At 41.1% G+C, this 27,016-nt stretch overlaps 1 protein-coding gene across 4 annotated transcripts; it reads left to right on the forward strand.

Moving 5' to 3' along the window:
- Positions 1-192: 192 nt before the first annotated feature.
- LOC113650629 (sulfotransferase 1C1-like) lies at positions 193-24,595 on the forward strand. Of its 4 annotated transcripts, XM_027159063.2 has the most exons (9): positions 500-638; positions 3,361-3,474; positions 3,603-3,663; positions 17,087-17,215; positions 17,804-17,901; positions 18,585-18,711; positions 23,160-23,254; positions 23,458-23,638; positions 23,729-24,595. In XM_027159063.2, exons 3-9 carry the CDS (start codon positions 3,624-3,626, stop codon positions 23,839-23,841), a joined length of 783 nt encoding a protein of 260 aa, XP_027014864.2. In that variant the 5' UTR covers positions 500-638; positions 3,361-3,474; positions 3,603-3,623; the 3' UTR covers positions 23,842-24,595. The 4 variants fall into 4 exon arrangements, with proteins under 4 accessions (XP_047673605.1, XP_027014862.2, XP_027014864.2 ...); XM_027159062.2 differs by having other exon boundaries at positions 3,361-3,663; XM_027159061.2 differs by lacking the exons at positions 3,361-3,474; positions 3,603-3,663 and having other exon boundaries at positions 194-638.
- The last annotated feature ends 2,421 nt before the right edge of the window (positions 24,596-27,016 follow it).

Below are 27,016 nucleotides of genomic sequence, written 5' to 3' on the forward strand. Positions count from 1 at the left end.
CACACACAATTCTGTTTACAGTAAACAGTAATAAAAAGTTCATATCCAGGGTAAATTTTATTGAGTTCTAAAATTAACCATAGCTTTACCTAATTATCTTCTGTTCACACACTGTTGGCCCTCTCTCCACTTTTCTCAGACACTCCCTAAGCCAAGACAGATGAAAACTTTGGAATTGTGAAATATGGTTTTACGTAATAGCTCTGCAATTCAGGAACCTCAAGAGCAGGGGTACAGACAGAAGTGGAGGGAGTGAGAGGGCAAATATATACATAACATCTATGAAACATTGTGTCTTTAAAGGAGAAAGAGGATAAGCACTGCACCTGGAATTCAATTCTAATAAAGAAGCTGCAAAGGAACGACAGCAAGATCTGAAAGTTGAAGAAAGAAGCAAGTTGCATCTTAAATATCAATAGAAAAAAGGACTATCTAGAAACATAAAAAAATGGACAAGAAGGAAGAATCGATGAGTTATGAAGAAGCCATCAACAAAGCGGGCAGTGGGCTCTATCGTTTTCCTCTGGTTGATGTGCAAGGCATACCTCTTATGAGCTGGATTGCTCAAAACTGGAGCTCCGTTTGTGCTTTCCGCCCAGAACCATCAGATATGCTCATCTCCACCTACCCTAAAGCAGGTAAAAAACACTGAGGCCTCATAAATCAGGTTGTAGAAGGCACTGTTTCTGGAAGCTTCAGGAATTAATGATAGATTTAATTCAGAATGTAACACTCATAACGTGTGCAGATCAATGCTTGATAATACTGTCCATCTAATTAGAAACTCATAGGACATGGTGGTGTACCCACACCAAAGTTTAGAACATTTCTATAATGACACGTTTTATTTGTCCTTCACCACAGCAAGCTACAATAAGCATCGTCAAGCATGCATCAGCTGTTAATCAGCGGTCCACGACGCAAACCAATCCGGTTACGACATCCATATTATACCATTTAAATTCACATTCATTGAGCCGCATTCTACTGCATCGCTGCCAATGCGATTTAAACTCGACGGCTATTCAGAGTTTAAACCGCAAGCTATCTCCTTTTGTGTTCGCGATATGGAGCATGGAGCAGCTTTGACTGTAAATTATGCATGCTTTGACGCCATGTCCTGTTACATTATGCTATGTTATGCTAGGCTATGCTACGTCATGCTAGGCTATGTTATGCTATGCCATGTTACAGGCCCCCCCCATTACATTATGCTAGGTTATGCTATGCCTTGCTAGGCTATGTTATGTTATGCTATGCCTTGCTAGTTCATGTTATGTTCTGTTATGTTATGCTATGCCTCGCTAGGCTGTTATGATACGTTATGTTATGCTATGCCTTGCTAGGCATTACGTCACGTTATGCCATGCCTCGCTAGGCTATGTTATGTTACGTTAAGCTATGCCTTGCTAGGCTATATGTTATGTTATGCTAGGTTATGCTATGCCTTGCTAGGCTATGTTACATTATGCTAGGTTATGCTATGCCTTGCTAGGAGATGTTATGTTAAGTTATGCTATGCCTTGCTAATTCATGTTATGTTCTGTTACGTTATGCTATGCTATGCCTCGCTAGACTGTTATGATACGTTACGTTATGCTATGCCTTGCTAGGCATTACGTTACGTTATGCCATGCCTCGCTAGGCTATGTTATGTTACGTTATGCTATGCCTTGCTAGGCTTTATGCTACGTTATTTTATGCTATGCCTTGCTAGGCTATGTTATGTTACATTATGTTAGGCTATGTTATGTTACGTCATGTTAAGTCATGTTAGGCTATGTTATGTTACGTCATGTTATGTTACGTCATGTTATGTTACGTCATGTTATTTTACGGCATCTTAGGCTATGTTATGTTACGTCATGTTAGACTATGTTATGTTACGTCATGTTATGCTATGTCATGCTAGGTTATGTTATTCCTCTCCCCAATTTTTCTTGTTTTATGCTTCGGTTGACATGCTATCCAGTTCATTAAAACAGTCGAAAAGCAGCATGGCTGGGCAAAGCCGATATCGTAGATGCCTTAAAAAAAATAAATAAAAAAAGAGCACCAAAAGGTTGGTATTCACAGCATCCTCAGAACATTCTACACGTGCACTATAAAGAGCATCCTGATGGGCTGCACCACTGCCTGGTTTGGAACAGCACACTGGCAACCGTAAAGCTCTGAAAAGGGTTGTGCGAACTGCCAGCCACATCGTTGGAGGTGAGCTTCCCTCCCTCTAGGACATCTGCACCAGGCAACATATAAGGAAAGCTGTTGTTATATTGCTGCTACAGGGGTGTATTATGCTTCCCCATTTATGCTGCACACTTGGCCTCAACTTACTACAGCAACATGCTTGTTGCAAATATGCCGCCATCTGCTCAGCCCAGGGTGATGCTTCCCCTGATTGTTGATTAGCCCCGGATGTACTAGCTTTCAAAAGTATGTTCGAATATCAAGCTTCATGAGCAACCAGAGTCTTCTACAGGGCGCATGCTTCCCCTACCTGTTCTCACTATAATTTAGTGGATATACAACATGCTTGTTACATCGCTGCTACAGGGGTGTATTATGCTTAATCTTTACAATTCACACTTTGCTTTAACTGACTACATCAACATGCTTGTTGCAAATATGCCAACATTTGCTCAGCCCAGGATGACGCTTCCTCCGATCATATATTAGCTCCGGATGTACTAGCTTTCTACTGCAACAGTTACGTTGGGGTTTTTTCCTTTTCACATGGTTTGTTTTCGGGGTCTATATTATGTTCTAGTTGCTGCTCTCCCCGCTCTGTCTATGCATGCGCACAGATGGGCGCGTGGATTTTTGCCCATAACAGAACCATACCGCCAACACTAACTGTATGCATATCATCTAATCATCTAAGATGAGCCTGAACTTTTGTCCCTACAGTCTAAAATTACCAGTACAAATAAGCTGTTCTAATGGAGTTCATCATCTCTTAGCCTAAATAGACTCAGGGTCAGCCATTCATCTGATTCATCGCCAGCTGGAGGAAGAAATCTGTCTACCCACTGTACCCTGAAGATCACAGCAGGGACCATCAACCCATAGGGAATGGCTTTTCCCAAAGAGTACCATTATCTCAAAGAGTTGTTCAGTAAGAAGTGTTCTACATCTTTCGGATTATCAAGGGGGAACAGTGGAAGGCAGCATTTCTTGCCACAAAGGGCACTATGAGTACCATGCCATAAGGCCTGACCAAAGCACCCATGGTATTATAGTCCTTTGTGAACAAGATCTTGTGTCACCCTGACACAAGTATCCATTTCATAGTTGTGGGATTGTACTGTACCAGCGACACAGCACTCTCACTATGCTCTTCCCCTGTGCTTTCTTGTATAGAAAACTGATGCTGGCAGAAACAAATTGTGACGCAGGGAACAGGCAACCACTATTCATCAAAGAAGCCTTAGAGTATTGGCAGCACTGGTAGGATGGGCCCATAGACTATTTCAGGTAATCACAGACCACAAAAAAACTGAAATACATCAAGACTGCCAAGTGATTGTATGCTCCTCAAGCCCGGTGGGCACTCTTCTACACAAATTTCAATTTTACTGTTATTACTGTTATGTATTGACCAGGAGCCAAGTATAGCAAGACTGATGTTCTCTCCTACCACCATGATCCAGCAAACAAAACCAGGTACTCAGAACCCATTCTACCGTGCTATTGTTATAGCACCCATATGCTGAAATATCATAGAGGAAATTCTATGTGAACAGTAAGCTGAATAACCACCTCCCATGTGCCCGTTTACAAAGCTGTATGTGCAAACGAGCCTGTGCCAAAAGACCATTCAATGGATGCACATCTCCCCTGCAATGGACACCCAGGCATACAAAGAACAACCAGGCTTGTACAGAACTGATAGCCCTCTCTAGTTACTAATGTTTAAAGGTACATCAAGGCCTGTTTTATCTATGCACAAAGACACCCTGGTGCACAGGCGACCAGCCTGCTCAAACCACTCCCTGTATTGCAACATCTATGGTCTCACATGGCGGTGGACTTTGTAACAGACCTTCCCAGTTCTCATTGACATATCAATATCCTAGTGGCCATTGAAATTTTCTCCCAGGTCTGCAGACTGTTGCCCCTCAAGATTGAAGGATCCCCTGGTCACACCATTACTTCTGGGTTTACAGACATATAATCCATGCTTACTGTACTTACCAGCACAAAGTATTGTTAGCCCTGCTGCCTACGAAACCTTGTTTTCATTGTGATTGCCTGTCTTGTACTGTATTTTGAACCTGTTCCGTTCTTTGATTTTTATCAAATTTTGGATTGTGTTTTTGGATTTTTTTGCCACGTGGATTAATTGCATTCATTTATGGATTTTTGCTTGCTTTTGGATTGTTGCTTTGTGTTTTAAAAACAATGCACATGGATTCAGCACATTCCACCTCCGAGGGATCATTACACATATCTGCATATGTCTGCTGTATCTCTGTATCACAGGCAGTGAAGGGATTACTTTTTTACATGGGTTTCTACAGGTTAGAGGTAACAGAGCCAACACTTCATTTTGTGTGTGTGCATGTGTTTCAATGGGAAACATTCTGGGAACATTTACAGATACATATTGGTCCACCCCCTGAGAAGAAATTTAACTTGAACCAGGGACATTGTGGAAAGACATGATTTTAACAGAAATAAAGATTCCAAAACGAGAAAAAGATTTTGCATCTTCAACATAATTCAGTTAATTAATGGTTAAAAGACCCAAGTACACTAACAAAATAAATAATGCAAAATGTAAAATAAGAATCTCAGAAGCAATAGCAAATATAGGGGAACCGTGTACAATATTTTGAATGTAACACTCATGATCTATACAGTGAAATGATAATACATCACAGTAATACAACTACAACAAAGTTTAAAATATTTCTAGAACAACAGCTGTTTTTGCCTCTTACGCCACAGCAAGCTACTTAATGATTACAGTTGTTTATTTATGACACATCACACAGCTTCTTTTCCAAAAGCAGTAGTTTCCATCATCCCTCAACCAACAGCAGATTAATAACAAATTTTCACTGTATTTTATACAATGACAATAAAGTACCTTATCTTCCTTACTTTTAACTTATTTATAGATATTTAATGTTGTAATGCCCAGGAAACAAGTTATATCATCTTTTTTTATCTGATTGGAAGAAAAATAAGAAACAGCAAACAAAACAAATAAAATAAATAAATAGAAACAAAAACAAATAACAAAGAAAATAAATGTGATTTTAATAAAAACAGTTTAAAATATGTTAAAAAGAATAAAACAGGAGTAAAAGTGATTTGGATAAAAAGTGCAGTCAGTGTGAAGCAGCACAGTGCTCATTCAGTAAATGCAGAGTTAAACAGATGTGTTTTTAATCTTGATTTAAAAGTGTCTACTGTTGAAGCACATCTGATCTCTTCTGGAAGCTGATTCCAGCTATAGGTGGCATAATAACTAAATGCTGACGCACCTTGTTTTGAGTGAACCCTTGGTATCTCTAACTGACCTGATCCTAATGATCTGAGTAGTCTGCTTGGTTTATATTCAATTAGCATATCTGTAATGTATTTCGGTCCTAAGCCATGAAGTGATATTCACTAGCTGCTGCTTTGAGACAATGTCTATTGTAAAAAGCGCTATACAAATAAACTTGAATTGAACTCTAAAATTACACCAAGATTTCTTTATTTATTTTTTTAGACTTTATTTTTGCTTAACTGGAGGAAGTTTTGACGCATACAACTGTTAATTTCATCAATGCACTTACATAGAGAGTCAATGGGGCTGTAGTCATTAGGGGACAGGGCTAAGTATATCTGGGTGTCATCTGCATAGCTGTGGTAAGCAATTTGGTTCTTTTTCATTATTTGACCAATTGGGAGCATATAAAAATTAAAGTGAAGCGGTGCAAGAATTGAGCCCTGTGGGACTCCACATGTCATGGATGTCCACTCAGATTTTTAGGTATGACTTAAACCATTTGAGGACCATCCCAGAAAGCCCTACGCAGTTTTCCAGTATATGTAAGAGTATGGTGTGATCTTCGTGTCAAAGGCAGCACTAAGATCTAGTAGCACCAGCACTGATATTTTACCTGAATCAGAGTTTAAGTGAATATCATTTATTATCTTTATGAGCACTGTCTCTGTGCTGTGATGCTGGCGGAAACCAGATTGAAAATTGCCCAGATAGCCATTTGAGTTTAAGAATTTGTTCAGCTGATTTAAAACAACCTTTTCAATGATCTTGCCTATAAAAGGAAGATTTGAGATTGGTCTGTAGTTGCTAAGTATGGTTTTGTCTAGGTTACTCTTTTTTAGGAGAGGCTTAACAAATGCTGTTTTTAGGGACCCTGGAAAAGTGCCTGTGAGCAGAGAGGTATTTACTATTTTTAAGAGGTCAGTTTCTAAGCAGTTAAGTACCTTTTTGAGAAAGGATGTGGGGAGGGTGTCAAGGCTGCAAGTTGATGCTTTAAGATGTTGTACTGTTTCTTCCAGGTTTTTTATATCAATTATGTCAAATTCTGAGAAAATGACAAATTTTTGAGGTTGTTGTAGTGAGGTCTGACTGACCACATTACAATATGAGGCCGTATTGATTGCCATTCTGATATTACTGATTTTCTCAGAGAAAAAGTTCGCAAACTCATTGCATTTGTTGTCAGAGAGCATTTCACTGGGAACTTGATTTGGGGGGTTTGTTAGTGTCTCTACTGTAGCAAAAAGAGTGCGAGTGTTGTTTATGTTGTTGTTTATAACGTTTGAGAAGAAGATCTGTCTAGCTGTGCCTAGTTCTACATTGAAAGCACGAAGACTGTCCTTATAGATGCTATAAATGTACTTCAAGTTTTGTTTTCCGACACATACGTTCAGCTTTTCTGCATGTTCTTTTCATGCTCTGTACCGCTGTTGTGTTTCTCCAAGGTGCTTTATGTCTGCCAGTGTTCATCCTGACCTTTACTGGAGCTAAAAAGTTAAATTTTCAAGGAGAACATCAACAGAGTCTGCTGATATGTTTAGCAACATTGATATAGCATTCATAAATACCTCACTGGTGTCTTCATTTATGAACCTTTTTATGACATAGACAGATCCAGTGGCAGGACAGATCAATAAATCAAAGTAAACACAGAAATGGTCAGATAGCGCTTCATCCTTGATAACAGTGGATGGAATGTTTAGACCCTTGCTAATGAGCAGATCAAGAGTGTGTCCCCTATTGTGTGTAGGACCTTGCACGTGCTGGGTCAGATCAAAAGTGTTTAAAACATTTAACAGTTCAATTGCAATTGCAACTGCAAAATAATCAAATTCAGAGGAGATTGTTGATAAAAGTTCTGTGAATTCATCAACAAAAGTTGGGCTGTATTTGGGAGGCCTATAAATAATTGTAAACAGAATGTGTGGTGTACCTTTTAGAGCAATACACAAATATTCCAAAGACTGGTAATCACCAAGTAATACTTGCTTGCATTGAAAGGCATCTTTGAATAAAGTGGCTATTCCTCCACCTCTTCTAACAGCTCTACAGACACTTATAAAAGTAAAGTTGGGTGGGGCTGATTCATTGAGGACTGTAGCACTGCAGCTGTCATCTAACCAGGTTTCATTTAGAAACACAAAGTCCAGGTTGTTAGTGGTGATAAGATCATTAACTAAAAATGATTTGTTCTTTAATGAATGGATGTTCAGAAGTGCTAATTTAACAGTAACTGGTTTTGGCCCTGTATCCATCTCAGAATGACGTGTTAAAGGCAGTAGATTAGATAGAGTTGTCGTGCGGCTGGAGAGGGCCTTCGTCTTTCTATCACATATCAGGACAGAGATAGGGAAAGCTAAAGGGACATTGGGCTTCCGCTTGTTCTGAAAACATTTCTGATTGTTACTGCTGTCATAGCGGGGACCCAACACATATCAGTTACCAGTGCTGTTTGCAGATGAGGGCTGGTGTGATCCTTGATGTTGAGGCAGAGGTCGGAGTGCCCTCTCAGATGGAGGGGGAGGGCAGGTTGGGCCCGGAGGCTTTGGTGGTTGTGGAGCCCGCCGTTTCTTGGTTGGTATTTGGGGACTCTTAGCAATAGAGTGGGAAAGCTTAGTTCCAGCAGATACCAGTTTCTCCATTTTCTCTGAAAAGCACAGAAGTGGTGATGTTGAAGAGAGGGAGAGAGAGTGTGACGACATCAGCTGTGATTCTGGTGTTCTTGAAGGCTCGGGTGTGCTATCTTGTTTTTCCTGGTTATTATCCACAGAAACGTCCTTGGGTGTTGATTCACCATCCAGCTGTAGTGAGTTCTGTGGGCAGGGCTCAGCCTGAGCTGTGTCTGTGAACAGTAGTTGTTGTGGCTGCGGAGTTTTATCCTTGTCAACTGAATGTTCATCCAGGTGTTGGTGTGAAATCCTGTGGTCATTTAGGCCATTCAGGAGTGGACTGGCACACTCAGCTGATGAATGATGAAGGAAGAAAAAGATATTGTCTTTAAGCAACCTAGCACCTAGTTTGTTTGGGTGGATACCATCTCTGTTAAAAAGTTGCCTTTGACTCCAGAAGATATCAAAAATTGTCAATGTAATTCAGTCCTCTCATGGTGCAGGTTTTTTGCAGCCATGAATTTAAACTTAGTAGCCGAGAAAACACATTTGTTCCTCTGGCTGGGAGAGGTCCACTGATGAATGATTGAACTTTCAGTCTTGCAAGTGTTTCAAAAAGTTAATTGAAATCCCTCTTGAGGAGCTCAGACTGCTCTTTCCAAATATCATTCTTTCCCACATGTATGACAATCCGACTGAGAAACTTATGTTTCTTCAGAATGTTGCAAAGTTCCTTGTTAACATCAGAAACCGTTGCCCGAGGAAAACAGTATGTACGGGTAGCCTTGCTTCCAATGTTTCTGATAATAGAGTCACCCACTATCAGCGTGCTTGGCTTGGCTGCTGTCTGAGTGGAGCGCTGCTGCCTGTATGATATTGAGCATTTGTTAGCTCGGTTAGCTACAGGCTGATGTGATCTGTGTCCATTTATATTTGGGGATTCTTCGCCCAAACTCATTAGTGCTTCATCTATTTTCAAGCCGCACAGGGGGTGGTGGAATACCAATATTAGCTACTCGAGTTGGACCCATATCTGGGGTAGATGATGCTAATGCATCACCTTTGGGTCTCGCACCCTGTTTATGCAATCGGTTTGTGTCCTCAATTACTTTAAGTTTCTCTGAGCTCACTATGACCTGTTTGGAAGCATTAGGTTCACAGGACTCACCAGCTTTATGTTGAGAGGGACCACGATGAAGCTCTACTGTATGTTCTGGCAGGGTCGGCAGCACCACAAGTAACTTTGTTTCGAGAACTGCAATCTTTTGTAGAAGTCTGTGGCAGTTTGAGCAGCAGGTGGATTGAGATCCAAAAGAAGGCATTTTCTCTTCTGTTTGAGTGTGGGCAGCTGTGTTGTCCTGATTCATGATTGTAAACTGCTGGCAATAGCATACTGGTAGACCGCTATGACAAATTCCCCAAGTTGTTGAATATTCCAAATGTCAATATAGTTCCAGGAATTTGAAATGAGTGTAGTGTGTAGTGTGAGTGCCCAATTGTTTAGTTAGAGCACTTTGCTGAACTGCTGGTAGTTAAATCAAAAGATAAAAGCGAAAAAGCAAAAGCGCAAAGTACAGAGCGCAATTAAAAGCGTCCGAACAGTAGCGAAGCAGGAAGCAGTATGTATAAATAGAAATATAGAATCATAGAATATAGAAACAATAACATATTTAAAAAAGCGTCTTAATATCAACCTAGCATCTATGTTACAACCGACTGTTCAGTATGCCAGATTTCCTCAAAATATCAGAAAACTATTCCAGAATGATTATCTTTCTTTATCGAAAATGGAACATCTAGAAATCTGTACAAATGTTCTTGTGCAAATTGTTAAACAAAAGGGAAGCTGTGCACATATTTGCCACAAAGTTTGGTTTGCTTTTAGAATGATTCACCAATGTTTAACTCACAGGTCAACAAAATCCATTTGAGGTGCACAGCTAGTCTGAAGCTTCCTTTTTCCTATTTTAGGAGATCTGTTATCACCATGATTTCCTGTGTGGATTACCTCTTGACAACGCAGAAATCACAGGTTGCAAGGTTGCAATGGGAATTTTCCAAAATGTATTTGTATCTACATGGTCACTCATACCTCATGAGCACCACATCAAGACTATTCAAGTGTGGTTGTATGCACCTATTGGCTATGCAAACAGAAAAAACATGGTTCCTGTTCAACCTAAGCCTATTACAGACATGGGTTTGGTGCCCAACAGTGTTGTATAAAGTACTAGAAAGCAATACTCGAGTAAAAGTACAAGTATCGCACTAGAAAAAGACTAGAAAAAGACTTTAGAAGTGAAAGTCACCTTTTAGAAAATTACTCAAGTAAAAGTCTTAAAGTATCTGATATTTACTATACTTAAGTATCAAAAGTAATTTTCTGATGTTTATTGTACTTAACTATTTGAAGTAAAAGTAAAAAGTAAAATTCCAGTGATTTTCGGTAGGTATAAGACCAGGGGCGGTTCTAGGGTTTCATCTTTAGGGGTTTTAGCCCTCAGTGAGAATTTAAAACAAGACGAGTTTTATATTATATATTATATGACTACATAGTAAGCCAAAAGTTATGGTATTATTAAATGGCAAAAGTGGACACCAAAATGTTATGCATGATGTAATGAGGCCAGTCTTGAATCAAATCAGTTCATGTATGTGTGCATTCTCTACAAACAGTGTGTCCAATGAATGCAGTCACTAATAAACAAATATTCACAAGACAAAGCCCAAATCAATAAATGTTATTTTTATTTAGTATTGAATGGATTGTTTGCATTAATATTTTGTTTGTGCTATCATCTCTGGTAATAAGAATAGTGAAATTTCACTGCTTTTGATTGCTGTATTTGCGGCTTTCAGCCGAATAAACGCCTTCAGCGTCTGACCACGCGTGCACGCTGCACGTGCCTGTGCTTCTCCGTAGCGCGCGCGGACGTGCGTAATGCAATCTAGGAGCAGTGATTCGCCAAACCTCCCTTATTACAGTCACACACATTTCTTCTGATTTTATTTTGTAGTAACGAGTAACGAAGATGCTTAGTGGAAATATAACGGAGTAAAAGTATACATTTTATCTAGGAAATGTAGTGGAGTAAAAGTGAAAGTTGACATAAATTTAAATAAGTAAAGTACAGATAAGTAAAGTACAGATATGTGAAATTTCTACTTAAGTACGGTAATGAAGTATTTGTACTTCGTTACATTACAACACTGGTGCCCAAAGTTGATGGCTCATTCCATTTTTTGTGTGGACTTTAGAAAAGTCAATGCTGTGTAAATTACACCCAAGGCCAAATATTGATAACTGGCTTTTGGATAAATTAGCATCCAAAATTGACAAAAATGGTAAAAAAAAAAAAAAAGAGAGAGAGAGAGAGTGCCAGAGCTGTATGAACCGGCTTTTACTTGAAAAAAAAAAACAAACTGGTTCATACAGCTCTGGCACTCTCTTTAAAAAAAAAAAGAAAAAAGAAAAAAAAAAAGAATAAAGAATGGGATTGAAAGCCAAAAGCCCCCCCCCCCCCAAAACTCTGTTCTCTGTCCTCTGCATGAATGATGCAAATGCTCAAATCACTCTAAAATCATTGAAATCATCAGTTTGAGGTGGTTCACAGACCTGGGGCGCAGATGCAGGTGGTATTTTCCTCTCTCACCATGGAAAAAGGAGTTGGCTGCAGTTGTCTGGTGAGGTTTGTGATAGTGGGGCATTAGCAGCAAAAAGAAAGGAAGCTGTTTGAAACAACAGGTGATGTGTGATTATTCTCACCTGTGTGTGATCATGACCAGTTTACACAAATGTGCTTTGTTTGTCCTTTCAGGAATGAATGTTATCAACCAGTAAGAGAGACCCATTTTTTTTTAGAGGTTGCATAATCAATTCAATTCAATTCAAGTTTATTTGTATAGCGCTTTTACAAATGTCTCAAAGCAGCTTTACATTACTTTTTACATTGTCTCAAAGCAGCTTTACAGAACATAAACATAGAACAAAAGGTTAATATAAAGAATAATATAAAGATTAATAGAATGCAAAATTCAATATTAATATTAGATACATTTAGTTCACAATGTGAATGTATATATCCCCAAAGAGCAAGTCTGAGGTGACTCAGGGAGCAGTGGCAAGGAAAAATTCCCTTAGATGGTAAGGAAGAAACCTTGAGAGGAACCAGACTCAAAGGGGAACCCATTCTCATATGGGTGACACTGGAGGGTGTGATTATAAAAATACAGTCAAACAGATGTTGTATAGATGCAAAAGATCACATGGAGTTCACATCTATTTAGTATCGCAGAGACTGACTGGAGCTGGTAGATCTCTAGATGCCTCAGGATTCACTGAGTAGGCCTCGTCTCAGTAGAGGTCCAAAATCTTCATCGCACGGAAAACGATCGGAGCTGGTACAGTTTCTGGATGCCTTGGGATGGTTAGAAAGAGAGAAGCAGTGGAGAGGGATTAACATATCTGCTGTTCATAATATTTGCAAGTCTGATATAATAGTGGACAGTATTATAGGAAGTATTATGTGTACGCCTGACTAAGGAGGTGAGTTTTTAATCTACATTTGAACTGGGAAAGTGTGTCTGAGCCCCCGAACACTATCAGACTATTCCAAAATTTGGGAGCTAAATATGAAAACGCTCTACCACCTATAGTAGACATTGATATTAACTGAACTACCAGAAGTCCTGAGTTTTGTGATCTCAGAGACTGTGAAGGATTGTAACCTGTTAGAAAACTAGTTAGATACATGGGAGCTAAACCATTAAGAGCCGCAGCAGCTGAGTAGCTGCAGTTTGTAATCAATTCTAAACTTAACAGGTAGCCAATGTAGTGATGATAAAATTGGGGTTATATGATTATATTTTCTTGTGATGGTAAGAACTCTGGCAGCTGCATTTTGGACTACCTGTAACCTATTTATTAAAGATGCAGGACACCCACCTAGTAATGCATTACAATAGTCCAGTCTAGAGGTCATGAATGCATGAAGTAGCTTTTCCGCATCAGATATAGACAAGATGTTTCTCAGCTTGGCAATATTTCTAAGGTGGAAGAAGGCTGTTTTTGAAGCATGGTCGATATGATTTTCAAAAGACATGTTGCTGTCTACGACTCCGCCTTGTGTGTGTGGAGTTTGCATGTTCTCCCCATGCCTCGGGGGTTTCTTCTGGGTACTCCGGTTTCCTCCCCCGGTCCAAAGACATGCATGGTAGTTTGATTGGCATCTCTGGAAAATTGACCATAGTGTGTGAGTGAATGAGAGTGTGTGTGACCAGCGATGGGTTGGCACTCCGTCCAGGGTGTATCCTGCCTTGATGCCCGATGACGCCTGAGATAGGCCCAGGCTCCCCGTGACCCGAGTAGTTTGGATAAGCGGTAGAAAATGAATGAATGAATGAATGAATGAATGAATGAATGAATGAATGAATGAAGTTGCTGTCTAATATAGCACCGAGGTCTTTCACTGTCGAGTTACTTGTAACAGTCCTTCTAAATGGAAGTCGAATTGTGAGAGTTTCTGTGTACTGGTTTTTGGACCGATAATTAGTATTTCTGTCTTATCGGAGTTTAATAACAGAGAATTACTGCTTATCCAATCTTTTATCTCTCTAAGGCACTAAGTTAATTTGGACAATTCAGCTATTTCATCTGTTTTTGATGAGATATATAACTGTATCATCAGCATAACAGTGAAAATTAATCCCATGTCTTCTAATAATGTTACCTAATGGAAGCATGTATATAGAGAAAAGCAGAGGTCCTAGAACTGATCCTTGAGGGACCCCATAATTAACTGGTAATAAACTGAAGGATTCACCATTTAATTCTACAAAATGGTATCCATCGGACAGGTAGGATCTAAACCAACTTAAAGCCTGTCCATGAATACCTGTGTAATTGTGTACGCTATATGGAAAAATGTTGTGATCTACAGTGTTGAATGCAACACTAAGTTCAAGTGGAACTAATAGTGACATACAGTCTTGGTCCGAAGCTAAGAATTTGAATTTGTCATTTTTAACTTTACCAAGTGCAGTTTCTGTGCTGTGATGAGGCCTGAAACCAGACTGAAACTCTTCGAAGATATTGTTCTCCTGTAAGAAGGCGCACAGTTGAACAGACACAACCTTTTCTAGTATTTTAGACATAAACAGAAGATGTGAAATAGGTCTGTAATTTGATAGTTCATTAGGATCTAAATTAGGTTTCTTAATGAGTGGCTTAATAACTGCCAACTTGAAAGATTTAGGGACGTAACCTAAAGATAGTGAGGAGTTAATAATATTAAGAAGAGGCTCACCAGCTTTATATAACACTTCTTTCAGTAATTTAGTTGGGATGGGGTCTAGTGAACAAGTTGTTGATTTAGCTGTAGTAATAAGCTTATCTAGCTCTTCCTGTCCTGTACTTGTAAAGCACTGTAGTTGTGAGTGTACTGTAGCACTTTAGGCGAGACTGGGTCACATGGTGCTCTCACATGTTGAACATCAACTATTTGGTTCCTGATGCTTTTAATTTTATAAGTAAAGAATCTCATAAAATACTCACTACTGAACTGTGATGAAATAATGTGTTCACTTTTCTCTTTTTTTGTTAATCTAGCCACTGTGCTAAATAAAAACCTGTGATTGTTCTGGTTATTTTCTATGAGTTTGCTCAGGTGCTCAGCCCTAGCAGCTTTTAGAGCTTGTCTATAGCCGGGCATACTGTCCTTATACGCAATTCTAAAAACCTCTAATTTAGATTTTCTCCACTTTTGCTTGAGCTTACGGGTTTCTCTCTTGAGGGTGTGAGTATAACTATTATACCACGGTGCAGGTGTTTTGTCTCTAACCTTCTTTAATCGGATGGGGGCAACAGTATCTAATGTGCTAGTGAATATAGCACCTATGCTGTTAGTCACTACATCTAGATCGTTTTGTTTAGGGGTACAGTAAGAAGTCAAAACAGATCAGGCAGGTTATTTGTGAATTTGTCTTTAGCGGTCGGAATAATAGTTATACCGAGTCGATAAAGTGGTGAGACACAGTTAATTGTAATGGTCTGTGATGTCATCAATTTGAGATATGATATCTATATCTGTGACATCTATTCCGTGTGATATTATTAAATCTAGTGTGTCATTAAGACGATGTGTTGCTCTAGTGATGTTTTGTTTAAGCCCAAATGACTTGAGTAGGTTCATGAATATGTCCTAAAGCATTGTTTGTATTGTCAACGTGAATGTTAAAGTCTTCTACAATTAATGCTTAGGTCCGAAAGAAAATCTGCAAACTCTCTAAGAAAATCAGTGTAGGGCCCTGGGGGTCGATACATGGTTACTTTAGCAAAAGACATCATGGATTTTTTCGTGTGCATGTGCAAGAATGCAGCATTAAGAACAAGCACTTCAAAAGAACTAAATCTATACTGTGTTCTCTGAGTAACAGTAAGGAAATCACTAAAGATAGTGGCAACACCACCTCCACGTATATCCTGATAGTGTAGACTCATTTAGACCGATGTATTCATTTGGTTTAATCCAAGGTTCAGTAAGGCAGAGTGCAGTAAGGCTATTTTCTGAGATGATTTAATTTACGATAAGTGCTTTGGGTGCAAGTGATCTAATGTTCAGAAGCCCAAACTTTAGGAACTGTTTTTGTTTTTTTCTTTGCCATTTATTGGTCTAATTACAGTAAGATTATTTTGAAAACTTCTCATGCATTTACTTTTTGATCTCACTACTCGGGGAACAGACATGGTTTCTATAGGATGAGCTATGTGTGCATTTGTATCAATGTGACGAGGGGAAGGATGGCTATAAAAATTTAGATATAAATCATAGTTTACCAGTCGGAAGGTATGCAATGCCCTGGAGATGTGGTCCGAGAGGATCTCCGCTCCAACTCTGCTGGGGTGCAGGCCATCAGAACGGAACAGCCTACGACGCTCCCAGAAAACATTCCAGTTATCAATAAAGAGTCAATTCTGACCCTGACAAAATGACGGTAACCATTAATTTAAAGCAAAAAGTCTACTGAACCTTTCGAATCCTCGCTGGTATGTGGGAAGAGGTCCAGACATGATGATCCTCACCACGGGCACTGTGCTGCGAACCGTCTCCACCAGGGTGTTGAAGTCCCTCTTCAGGATCTCCGACTGCCTCAGGCTGGTGTCTTTCCTGCCGGCATGAAGAACCACAGCTCCAGTGTTTCTGCTCATGACCCTAGGTCCCTGTGCAGTGACATCAAGAACATGAGCACCAGGTAAGCAGTGAGTGCGAGCCTTACCTTTTGCCACAGTAGCACGGATGTGGCGGACGATGGAGTCTCCGATGATCACATCGTCACGGTCCGTCTCACGTACAGGGGCAAACGGTTCTGGGTGGGGATCTTGAAGACCGGTGGTGGCGGAGGGGGAGAGGTCCTCAACCGGGGGCCGGCACGTATCTTCCGCTGCTGCACCCAGGGTCCGCGGAACGCTGGCACCGGAGTGAACAGCACCTGGGCAGGCAGCTTCCTGGGTGCACTGGACCTGGACAGAGAAACACACGGAGTAGAGGTGGAGTGAGTAGTAATTTCACGCCAGGGATTTACCTGAGACACTTGAACGACTGACTGGGAAGTTTCCAGCTCAGCTTGCACTCAAAGGCAGACACACGAGCGACATGGTGTTACAGAGCAAGTACAGAGATAATTAGTGTGAAAAAGGTGTACTCAGTAAGACACATAGACTGAAACAAAGGCACACACAGAGCTTAAAGACTGTTGGAAGCTTACCCAGGGTGAACAAGGCAAAATATTGAGACTGTGTTTTATTTAGCTTGTTTGAGTTGTTGAAAGTGCAATGAAATGTGCTAATTAAAAAATATGATGATCCCCAAAGGTCTGTCAATGTCTGTCTATCTCCTGAATCCTCCTTCCCAACCACCTTAACACACACATTGGGTTCCACATATGATTATGGTCATAAATATATTCATCCATGAAACAGGTACCACATGGACCCAGGAAATAGTGGATCTGCTGCTCCATAATGGAGATGCTGATATTTGCAAGAGAGCTCCAACTGTTGTACGCATCCCTTTTCTAGAGATCAATTCTCCTCCCCCAATTCCATCAGGTAAAAATACATGGTCAAAAATGTACATCCATTACATCTACTAAAGAAAGCATTCCTTACTAAATTCTGCTATGTTTCATCTAACACTTGATTACAAACTTGCTTAATAACAGTACACTATATTGCTAACGTATGTGGACACCTGATTATCACTACCATATATGGGCTTCCCAGCATTATCGCCACAAACTTGGAAGCACACTTTGTAGAATGTCTTTGTATAATGAAGAATTATGGTTTCCCTACTCTGAAACCAAGGGCTCCAAACCTGTTCCAGTGTAACAATATTCCTGAGCACAATGTCCATAAACACATGGGTTGCTAAGGTTGATGTGGAAGAACTTGATTAGCCTGTACACAACCTTAACCTTAACCACATCAAATATCTTACTGATGCTTCTTGTGGTTAAATGAGCAAGCCCCCACGGCAAAGTGGTACTGAAACTGTAATGGGATAGGAAGGTGTTTACATACATTTTTCAGCATAGTGTACCATTGGGTTTACACATTGCTGACTTTCTCTCTAACATTATGCACAGTTGTTGCATTCAAAAATTGTTGAAATCTTACTGTCTACTTGTTCTCCAGGACTTGACCTACTAAAAAAAATGAAACCTCCCAGATTCATCAAGACACACTTACCCATACAGCTAGTACCTGAAGGATTCTGGGAAAATAAATGCAAAGTGAGTGTAAATATTGAATTTTATCACCGCTCATTGCATCTCAGGCTGTAAATGTGGATATGTAAGTAATTTTTGACTTGGGGAAGTTTTAAAGGAGATTTATTGAACTTTTCATCTGTGGGATTTATCTTCACTAAGCACACAGGAACCATTTTTCTCCATGCCACAGTGAATCACACACAATCACTAATAATTCATACTGTCTCTAAAGTGTGAGAGACATTAGTACACTATAAATTAGTACACTAGTCTCTTTCATGATTCCAATACAGGAAATTACCTAGGAAATTATTGTTTTGAAGAGATTGTTGGGCACAGCACAGTGAAGGAGGAGGTTGAAAGCTTGCATCTGCTTCCTCCAAAACATATGAATCCAAACTGACTCACAGGGCAGACAGGGGAGAGAAAGCATATAATATACATCGCAAGCCAAAAATCAAGGCCAATTTTGCTCCTTTGTTTGCTAGGGACAGGTGAGCTGCTGCATCACTGGAATTCAATCTCACAATCTCAGTGTTAAAAATGTTAGGTTAACCTCAGGTTTAGAAAATAGCTTTTTCTGGTACATTTATGACCAACAAAGTCATCAAAAAAATAATCCCCAAAAAATGGAAGAAATTAGTTATAATAATAATTATTAGCCAGACTCATCATCTTTCTTAATACACCTATTGTTTTTGCAGGTTATTTATGTGGCTCGAAATGCTAAAGACAACCTTGTCAGCTACTACCACTTTGACCGAATGAATCTGACTCAGCCAGAACCAGGTTCATGGGAAGAATATATTCAGAAGTTCATGAAGGGAAAATGTGAGACTTGAAAATACTTTTCCCTTTCGAGGGAACTTGATGCTGCATTAGGGCTGATGCTATGGGAACGCTTCTGTGTCTGAAGCTCTGTGTGCACACATGCCAATTTAATGGCTCGAGAAGGGCACATGATGAAGTGATTACGCACCAGTAAGTCCATATAAGGACATCTACATCACATTACTCCAGCTTCTTTGTCTTCAGGAAGCACTCTGTGTACTGTATGTGTGTCAATTATTTGTCTTGTCTGTCTAGTGCAGGGATAGAATTATATATATATATTTTAGGGAAAGCTAAGCAAGAAAAACAATAATATGTTGCGATCTAAGAATTTTAAGAGATGTGTGCATCCGTGCATCCGTGCCCCCGCTTTATCACAGGGGACAACACGCACTCTCTTTGCGTTGTTTGTTTGGGAGAGGAGCATGCCCAGTTGGCTCACAAGAAAGCCGGCTGCGTGCATTGTGAGGGATTCCCTCTGCATACTGTCCGATCTCACCTGGCTGTATTTTCAGCTTTGGCTGCGCCTCGTAGTTTGGGTTCCACGTCCACTGAGGCGGCATGGCGACTTCAATCATGGGGCTCGGAGGTTGAGTTAGCGGAAGCGGAGCAAGAGAAGGGTATTACCCTTCCTCGCCTTCGCCCCTGCCTCCGTTCACTCAGTTTTAGTTTTGGGAGCTCGTGCTGCGATTTCTCCTGACCGGGAAGAGAGCATGCTGCTTTCCGCATCGGGCTCTGAGGAGCTCGATGCTAGATGGGGAGGGGCTTTCCCCCTTTGAACAGTGGACACAATCAGTGGCGTTCGAGGAGCTCCTCGAGGTGGTGACAAGAGCTGTGTTTAGGTTAAAATCAGATTAGCCTGAAGAGGGAGTTAATTTTGTCCGTTCTAATGTTGTCCGTTTTTTCCTCCTGCCATGTCTGACTATTCAGCCATTATAAGGTTTGAAAGCCATGGGTATGGGGCGATGTCTGGGATTGAAGAGACCCTTACAGGCTATCTCTCACCTACATCACCCGCATGGAGGAAACCTGCCTTCCATCCAAGCCTTGTAGGACTACTTCAGCCCTTGTGGGTAAGGCCTACATGACATCAGGCCAAGCAGGCAGTTTTGCAGGCCTACCAAGCTGACCTACTGACAGAGTTCGACGGTGGCCAGGGGTTGGGACCTCAGGTGGTATCTGAGCTCCCTCGAGCCACTGACTTTATGCTCCATGCCACAAAGCAGATGGCCCACTCCATAGTCCATGCAATGGCTGCGCTGGTTGCCACAGAGAGGCACCTGTGGCTCAATTTAACTGATATTAAAGATAAGGATAGGTCCTCTCTCTTGGACACCCCAGTGTCACCTCAGAGCTTGTTCGGTGACACAGTGAGTACTGTTGTCGACAGACACCAGGAGGTAAAATGCCAGTCGGCGGCATTCAGGGAGTTTCTCCCTCGTCGCGACAAGCAGCCTGGGTCATATTCTAGCCGCACCCAAACCCCTCCTAGCTCACTCAGGGCAGTAAGGAGGGTTAGTGTGGCTGCCCATGCCCCCCTTTCTAAGACTAGGGAAGCTGCTCAGCCTACCCAGCCCAGACCCAATGCCTGAGGGCTGAGGATTCTAGGGGCATCCCATTCAGGAAGTCACTGGCGTTTTGGGGAGCAGTCTGTGGGGTCTGTGCCTGCTCCTCTTCCTTGCACAGATCTCCCTGGGTTAGCACCTGCCAGTGTGCTGTTTCAGGGCACCCAGGAGGTCTGCGCTAGGTTGACAACACTATCAGACAACCAGGCAGCGTGGAAACATCTGCCAGGTGTGTCTCAGTGGGTCCTGGGTACTGCAGAAACGGCTACAGGATCCAGTTCTCCTCCCGTCCTCCGTGTTTTCAGGGTGTTTTGCCCATGGTCGTTGGCAGGCACCAGGTTTCTTTTGGACCTGCAGGCTCTGAACTGTACTCTGAAGACTTACAAGTTCAAGATGTTCACACTCAAGGTTATCATGTCCCAGATCAGGCCCAAAGACTGGTTTGTGACCTTGAGGACGCTTATTTTCACATAGGCATTCTGCCAGAGAACAGATCTGGCATTCTGCCAGAGAACAGATCTGGCATTCTGCCAGAGAACAGATCTGGCATTCTGCCAGAGCACAGTTCCTCAGGTTCACCTTTGGGGGTGAAGTGTACCAGTATTGTATTCTTCCTTTTGGCCTAGCCCTTTCACCACACACGGTTACAAAGTGCATGGATGCTGCCCTGGCACCGTTTGGGTCTCCAGGGCATCCGTGTACTGAATTACCTGGACTACTCATTCTGGCCCAGTCAAAGGCTATGGCGGCCAGTCATCAAGATGCTGTGCTTGCCCATATGAGGTCTATAGGTCTCCAGTTGAACCCTGAAAAATGTGTGCTTTCTCCTTCTCAGAGAACCACCTTTCTGGGGGTAGTTTGGGACTCCACCACGATTCAGGCACATCTGTCTCCTGCTCGGGTGGCTTCTATCTTGTCAGAGTTGAAAGTTATTAGGCTAGGCCGAGGCCTCTCTGCCTATCTAGCATTGAAACACTTTCTTCCACACCTCAGGGGCTGCCATGTTTTAGTACGGACAAACAGCACTGCGGTGGTTCACTATATCAATCATCAGGGTGGTCTGCATTTGCGCCCCCTTTACAGGTTTGCACAGCAGATTCTGCTCTGGGCAGAGACCAGGTTCCTTGCGCTGAGACCTATTTTCATTCCAGGGCATGTAAATCGGGAGACAGACTTCCTGTAGAAGCGGGTGCTGAGGCCCGGGGAGTAATGTTTCCACCCCCCTTGTGGTGGAGCGAATTTTGCAGATTTTCGGCCTGGCAGAAGTGGATCTGTTCACCTCCAAAGAGTCGACCCACTGTCCGCCATGGCTTTCCCTCTCTCATCCGGCCCCTTTGGGCCTGGATGCCTGGGTATGGATGTGGCCGAGGCTCTGTCTGTATGCCTTCACCCGGTAACTCTGCTCCCCCAAGTCCTAGCCAGAGTGCGCTATGACCGGGTCAACCTTCTACTAGTTGCCCCTCGTTGGCCCTCTTGAGTTGATTCACGGACCTAGCCTCCCTCCTCAACGGCATTCCATAGGATGTTCCCGTCAATGAGGAGCTCCTCTCTCAGGTGCAGGGGGCAATCTTACACCCCCACCCTGAGATGTGGAAGCTTCAGATCTGGCCCCTGAGTGGGACCAGTTCCTAGAGGCAGGCCTCTCATCTAAGGTGACCGAGACTCTACTGAATGCTAAGGTCCCTCCACTAGAAATCTATATGCTTTGAAGTGGAGGCTTTTTTTCTTTCTGGTGTGATGAACACTGTCAGGACCAAGTTCACTGCCCAGTCGGTACAGTGCTGGAGTTCCTGCAGTCTTGTTTTTCTCGAGGCCTGTCCCCATCTACTTTAAAGTTGGCTCTGCTCCTAGCCTTGGCCTCTATCAAAAGGGTGAGTGATTTGCAGGCCTTGTCGATCACCCCTGCTAGCCTAGAATTTTTCCCCTGGCATGTCCAAAGCTATTCTGCACCCCAGGGCAGGATATGTCCCAAAGGTGCCCAGGATGGCTGGCTGTCCAGTCATACTACGGGCCTACTGTCCCCCGCCCCATGAGTCGGCCGAACAGGAGAGGCATGCATTTGCTTTGCCCAGTAAGGGCCTTTGAGGACTTATGTCCACTGCTCTAGCTCATGGAGTAACTCCTCTGCCCTTTTTGTCTGTTTTGGGGGTCGGAATAAGGGTAATCCGGTTTACAAGCAGCGCCTGGCACACTGGGTGGTGGAGGCCATTAGCTCAGGCCTATGAGGTGCGCTGTCTTGCCTCGCCTCTCGGCAACAGGGCTCACTCCACTAGGTGTACTGCCTCGTAGAGTGCCTTGGCCAGGGGTGTCCCCTTTGAAGATATTTGTGCTGCAGCAGGATGGTCCTCTCCGCACACCTTTATCAGGTTCTATAACCTGTACTTGGATCCCACTGAAGGGCTATTGATGGCCTGTTCCCAGTCTGCTCATGCTCTTTCATGGCCTCTGGCACAGTCATCAACCGGTGCGTGGCGGCCTGGGTATTGGCGTTCCCACAATGTCAGCCCTGAAGCAACGGCGAGTTCCCTCAAATGTAACCCGGTTTCCTGAGAAGGGAACGAGACGCTGCATCACTGGCCATGCCCCGGGCGTCCTCTCTCGCTTCCTTCAAACAAGTAGAAGCTGGAGTAATGTGACATAGATGCCCTTATTTGGACTTACTGGCACATGTCCTTCCCGAGCCAGTAAATTGGTGTGTGTACACACAGAGCTTCAGACACAATTTTCTCACAGAAGCGTTCCCATAACATGAACCCTGACGCAGCGTCTCGGTCCCTACTCAGGGAACCGGGTTACATATGTAACCTGGTGTAGTTTCTCATTCATTTATGCATTGCTTGTATGGAGGCTTAAAATTACATTTCTTCTCTAATATGTTTCCAGTGGCCTGGGGCTCTTGGTATGACCATGTGAAAGGTTACTGGAAAGAAAAAGAGAAGAGGAATATTCTTTACCTTTTCTATGAGGATATGAAAGAGGTAGGTGAGTCTTTCAATGTCTCTCAGCCAGTGATATGATGTAGTGTTCACAATATGTTCTATATATATAAATATGTATGCTTAGGTTAGGGATACTCCAAATTTCTGGCACAAGTGACACAAAAAATTTCTTTATTGTTAATTTGAACTTGTATAGGTTGATTTTCATACCCATTATTTACTCAGTTTTGTTCTAAATTCAGAACCCTCGCAGAGAAATAGTGAAAATTATGAGGTACTTGGACCTGTCAATATCTGATGGCATTATTGATAACATTGTGAAGTTGACATCCTTTAAAGTTATGAAGGACAACCCAATGGCCAACTACTCATTCATCCCAAAGGAAGTGTTTGACCAGTCCATCTCTACTTTCATGAGAAAAGGTCTGAATGTATAACATTAATAACATTTCTCCTGTTTCTGCCCAAGTCATTGTCACATTAACATATAATTATTGTGTTTCTTTTTCACAGGGGAGGTTGGAGACTGGACCAACTACTTCACACCAGCTCAGTCCCAGATGTTTGATGAGGACTATGCCAGACAAATGGCTGACATGGACATTCCTTTTCGCACCAAAATATGAAAAACATCAAGAAGAATCAAAACCTGCACTTCAAGATGAATCAAAAATCAATCAAAATGTCAAATTTTGCTGATTTATGCTCCTGTACAAACATTATTCATTTTTGACTGCATTTTGATCTGAACTTGATAGGGCAAAATATTTGACTGTAGATATATAATGTTCTAAAATGTGGGATATAATTATAGAATGCAGCATATATATTATTGAATGCAATCAATACCAATGCACCAAACCAAAGCAGAAAGACCTCCTAACCAAAGACAGCACCATTTTGGCAAACGTTTTTATAAATTGTTTGATGTATAATCATTTACAGCATTGTTGACCCAAACAATTAATACATAAGGAATAAACAATTGTGCTCGGTGTACCTTCTGAATTTCCTCATATTCAATAAAAAACTGGGAGTGATTACATTTTAAAAAAAGAATGACACTTCATACATTTTTTCTGTTTCTAGTTACATTTAATGTTGTGGAACGTTGGCGGAACAAGTCCGTTCCTGTTATCACTTAGTATAGCATCTATAAACAGTCGTTCCCTCATCAGCCTGTCTTTTTTTTCTTGATACGACAAAGAAATGCATATTGTCATGTTACAGAGAAACTGCAAAAGTGTAACCTCTGTCCTGAAGACCTTGTGAGTGTCGGAAAAGCTAAAGCTACAGCTTTATGTCCGACTGGTACAAAGCAATGACAATGGAGACTCCTTCCATAAATGTTAAACAAATATTAAATATTGTTTCACTGAACTATGGCTGTGCTACTGTTTCTGTTATATAAAAAAAAATCAACAACTTCTGTCTAATACAGTGGTCGGCAACCCGTGGCTCCGGAGCCGCAAGTGGCTCTTTCATCCCTCTGCTGCGGCTCCCTGTAGATTTGGAAAATAAATATTTAATTTAAAATTTTTATTTTTGTTAGTTAGTTTTTTTAAAAATGTAATTCTAAATTCTAAGATCATGATGCTCTTGTAACATTAAAATAAACCGTGTTTAAATTTTTTATTTTTTTTGGTCGCTCAAAATATGCGTCATAACTGCCGACTTGCGAAATCTGACACACAGAAGCAGGCGCATTTTTGGTTTGCTGCAGCCGGCAAGTCAAGTGCCACGCATTGAGAGTGACAGTCACGCATTTCGGTCTTTTCTCACGCTCTCCCGCCGCACATCGTATTCACACGCAGAAAAACTATCATATTTAATAAGCCGCAGCGCCCAAAATGTATCAGTCCGCACTGCTGTCTCTGTGGAACCGGGCAGGAATCAAGCGCTTCTCAGTTCTTAGTCGAGCCTGACACTTATCAGCCAAACAAAAAATAGGCTACACAATAGCCAATCAGAAAATAGCACTATCTGGGTAAGATTTAACGCAACATCCAATGAAAAAAAGCGAGGGGTTGGAGTTGTCATGCTTGCCTGTCTTCAAAACCTGAGAGCCCTGGTCTTGAATACGAAGGACTCAATTATACATTAAAACATTTTATTTGAAAGTAACCTTCAACCCAGCGTCTTTGTTTACTCGGTAGCAGTTAATTGATTTCATAAATGCAACACACTACAGTTCTTTCGATACTTTTCATAAAGGTAAAAAAACAATATATGCAGTGTTATCTTCATTTTAGATGTCAAAAGAATTTTGTGGCTCCCTGTGGTGTTTTTTTCTGTGGGAAACGGCTACAAATGGCTCTTTGAGTGTTTTGCCGACCCCTGGTCTAATAAAACTTAATGGATAAACCAGCAAGCAGACCCATTCTAATGATATTTCTGTATCCACAACCAACTATGCTGAAGTTTTTTTATGTGACCAAAATACTAAAGTTATGGTTAAAAAATGATAATAATTCAAATGTACAGTTAATGCTTATGCTACCAGGAAAAAATCAGCATGTGTAAAAAAAAAAAAGACAAGGAAGAGAGTATACAAGTTTAACAAAAAATGTAACTTTAATACAATTATTATTAGAATTAAAAATAAATGAATCATCAGTCAAACACTAATTTGGAACCGTTTCCCTTTATATTAATTTAATTATTTCCATAAACAGTTTTTTTTTTTAAATAGATTTTCTGAGATGAGATTTTCTATCAGTCAGATTTAAAGAAATGACTACAAAATAAAAACAAGCTGCAGCACAACAGCAACAGTGTCACTGCATTGCATTTAACAATTGCAAACAAAATAATCCGCATTGCATCCAGCCATCTATCTCTTTTTCTGTTCTTTTTTAAAGACACACAAACACACACACATACACACGTTCAAGAACTACACAAATACGAACAAATCACAGAAATTTTCAGATACCTTGCTTTTGTTACTTGGTAACTGAGGGAGGGAACTGGTTTAGGCTGTAAGTAAATAAAACAATTAGTGAAAGGATGATGGGCTGAAAGTGGGTACGATAGTTAAAATGGAATGATGGAATGAGGATGGAATATATTTAGTGATAGATAGATAGATAGATAGATAGATAGATAGATAGATAGATAGATAGATAGATAGATAGATAGATAGATAGATAGAAATAGTTAATGTGATATATATTAATTAGAGAGGTAATTATTAATATAGGACACTTGTTTATCAGTTGATTATATAATATTATAATATATGGCATTTAAAAAATTTATAGCTAGAGGATATTGAAATGAGAGAATCTCCATCAAACCATCATCACTGACAATGACCTTCTGTACTACAGCACAACACTTTTTAAAGTGTAGGTAAGTGGAAAAGAAAGCAGGGTTGAAGATGCAGGGGGTCCACACCTCATGAAGTGCAGGGACATGGAGAGGGTCATGGCGGCCAACAAAGGAAAGGGGTTTAAAAAATGCAAGAACATTACTTTGTTGATAAAGTAAATTAGAAAAATCAAGCAGACACAAAACAGCAGTAAAGATAAAGATTCACCAGCTGACAGTAGGTCACTTTTGGAGCCTCATCATCGTATAGGAACCAATGAGCAGCAGCGGCATTCACTAAATTCCAGGGGTTTTGTTACCACGACGTAAAGTGGGCGTGTTTATTGAGGTCGTGGAAAAATACCCTCTTTCAAAAAAAAGAGCACACTACAAAGGACAAAACAGTCATACAGGTAGATTTATTTTAGAAAACAAATAAACAACCAAAAAACTACGGTTATGGTTGGGGCTACGGTTAGGGTTAGATTA

The sequence above is a fragment of the Tachysurus fulvidraco genome, chromosome 8, assembly GCF_022655615.1.
Source record: "Tachysurus fulvidraco isolate hzauxx_2018 chromosome 8, HZAU_PFXX_2.0, whole genome shotgun sequence".
Lineage (NCBI taxonomy): Eukaryota > Metazoa > Chordata > Actinopteri > Siluriformes > Bagridae > Tachysurus > Tachysurus fulvidraco.

What these genes read in the sequence shown, in the direction of transcription:
- LOC113650629 (XM_027159061.2), top strand. Translation starts at nt 449, where the DNA reads ATGGACAAGAAGGAAGAATCGATGAGTTATGAAGAAGCCATCAACAAA. An exon ending in TCCTCCCCCAATTCCATCAG is followed by an intron (nt 17,216 to 17,803) that starts GTAAAAATACAT and finishes CTTGTTCTCCAG; the next exon opens with GACTTGACCTACTAAAAAAA. An exon ending in GAAGTTCATGAAGGGAAAAT is followed by an intron (nt 18,712 to 23,159) that starts GTGAGACTTGAA and finishes ATATGTTTCCAG; the next exon opens with TGGCCTGGGGCTCTTGGTAT.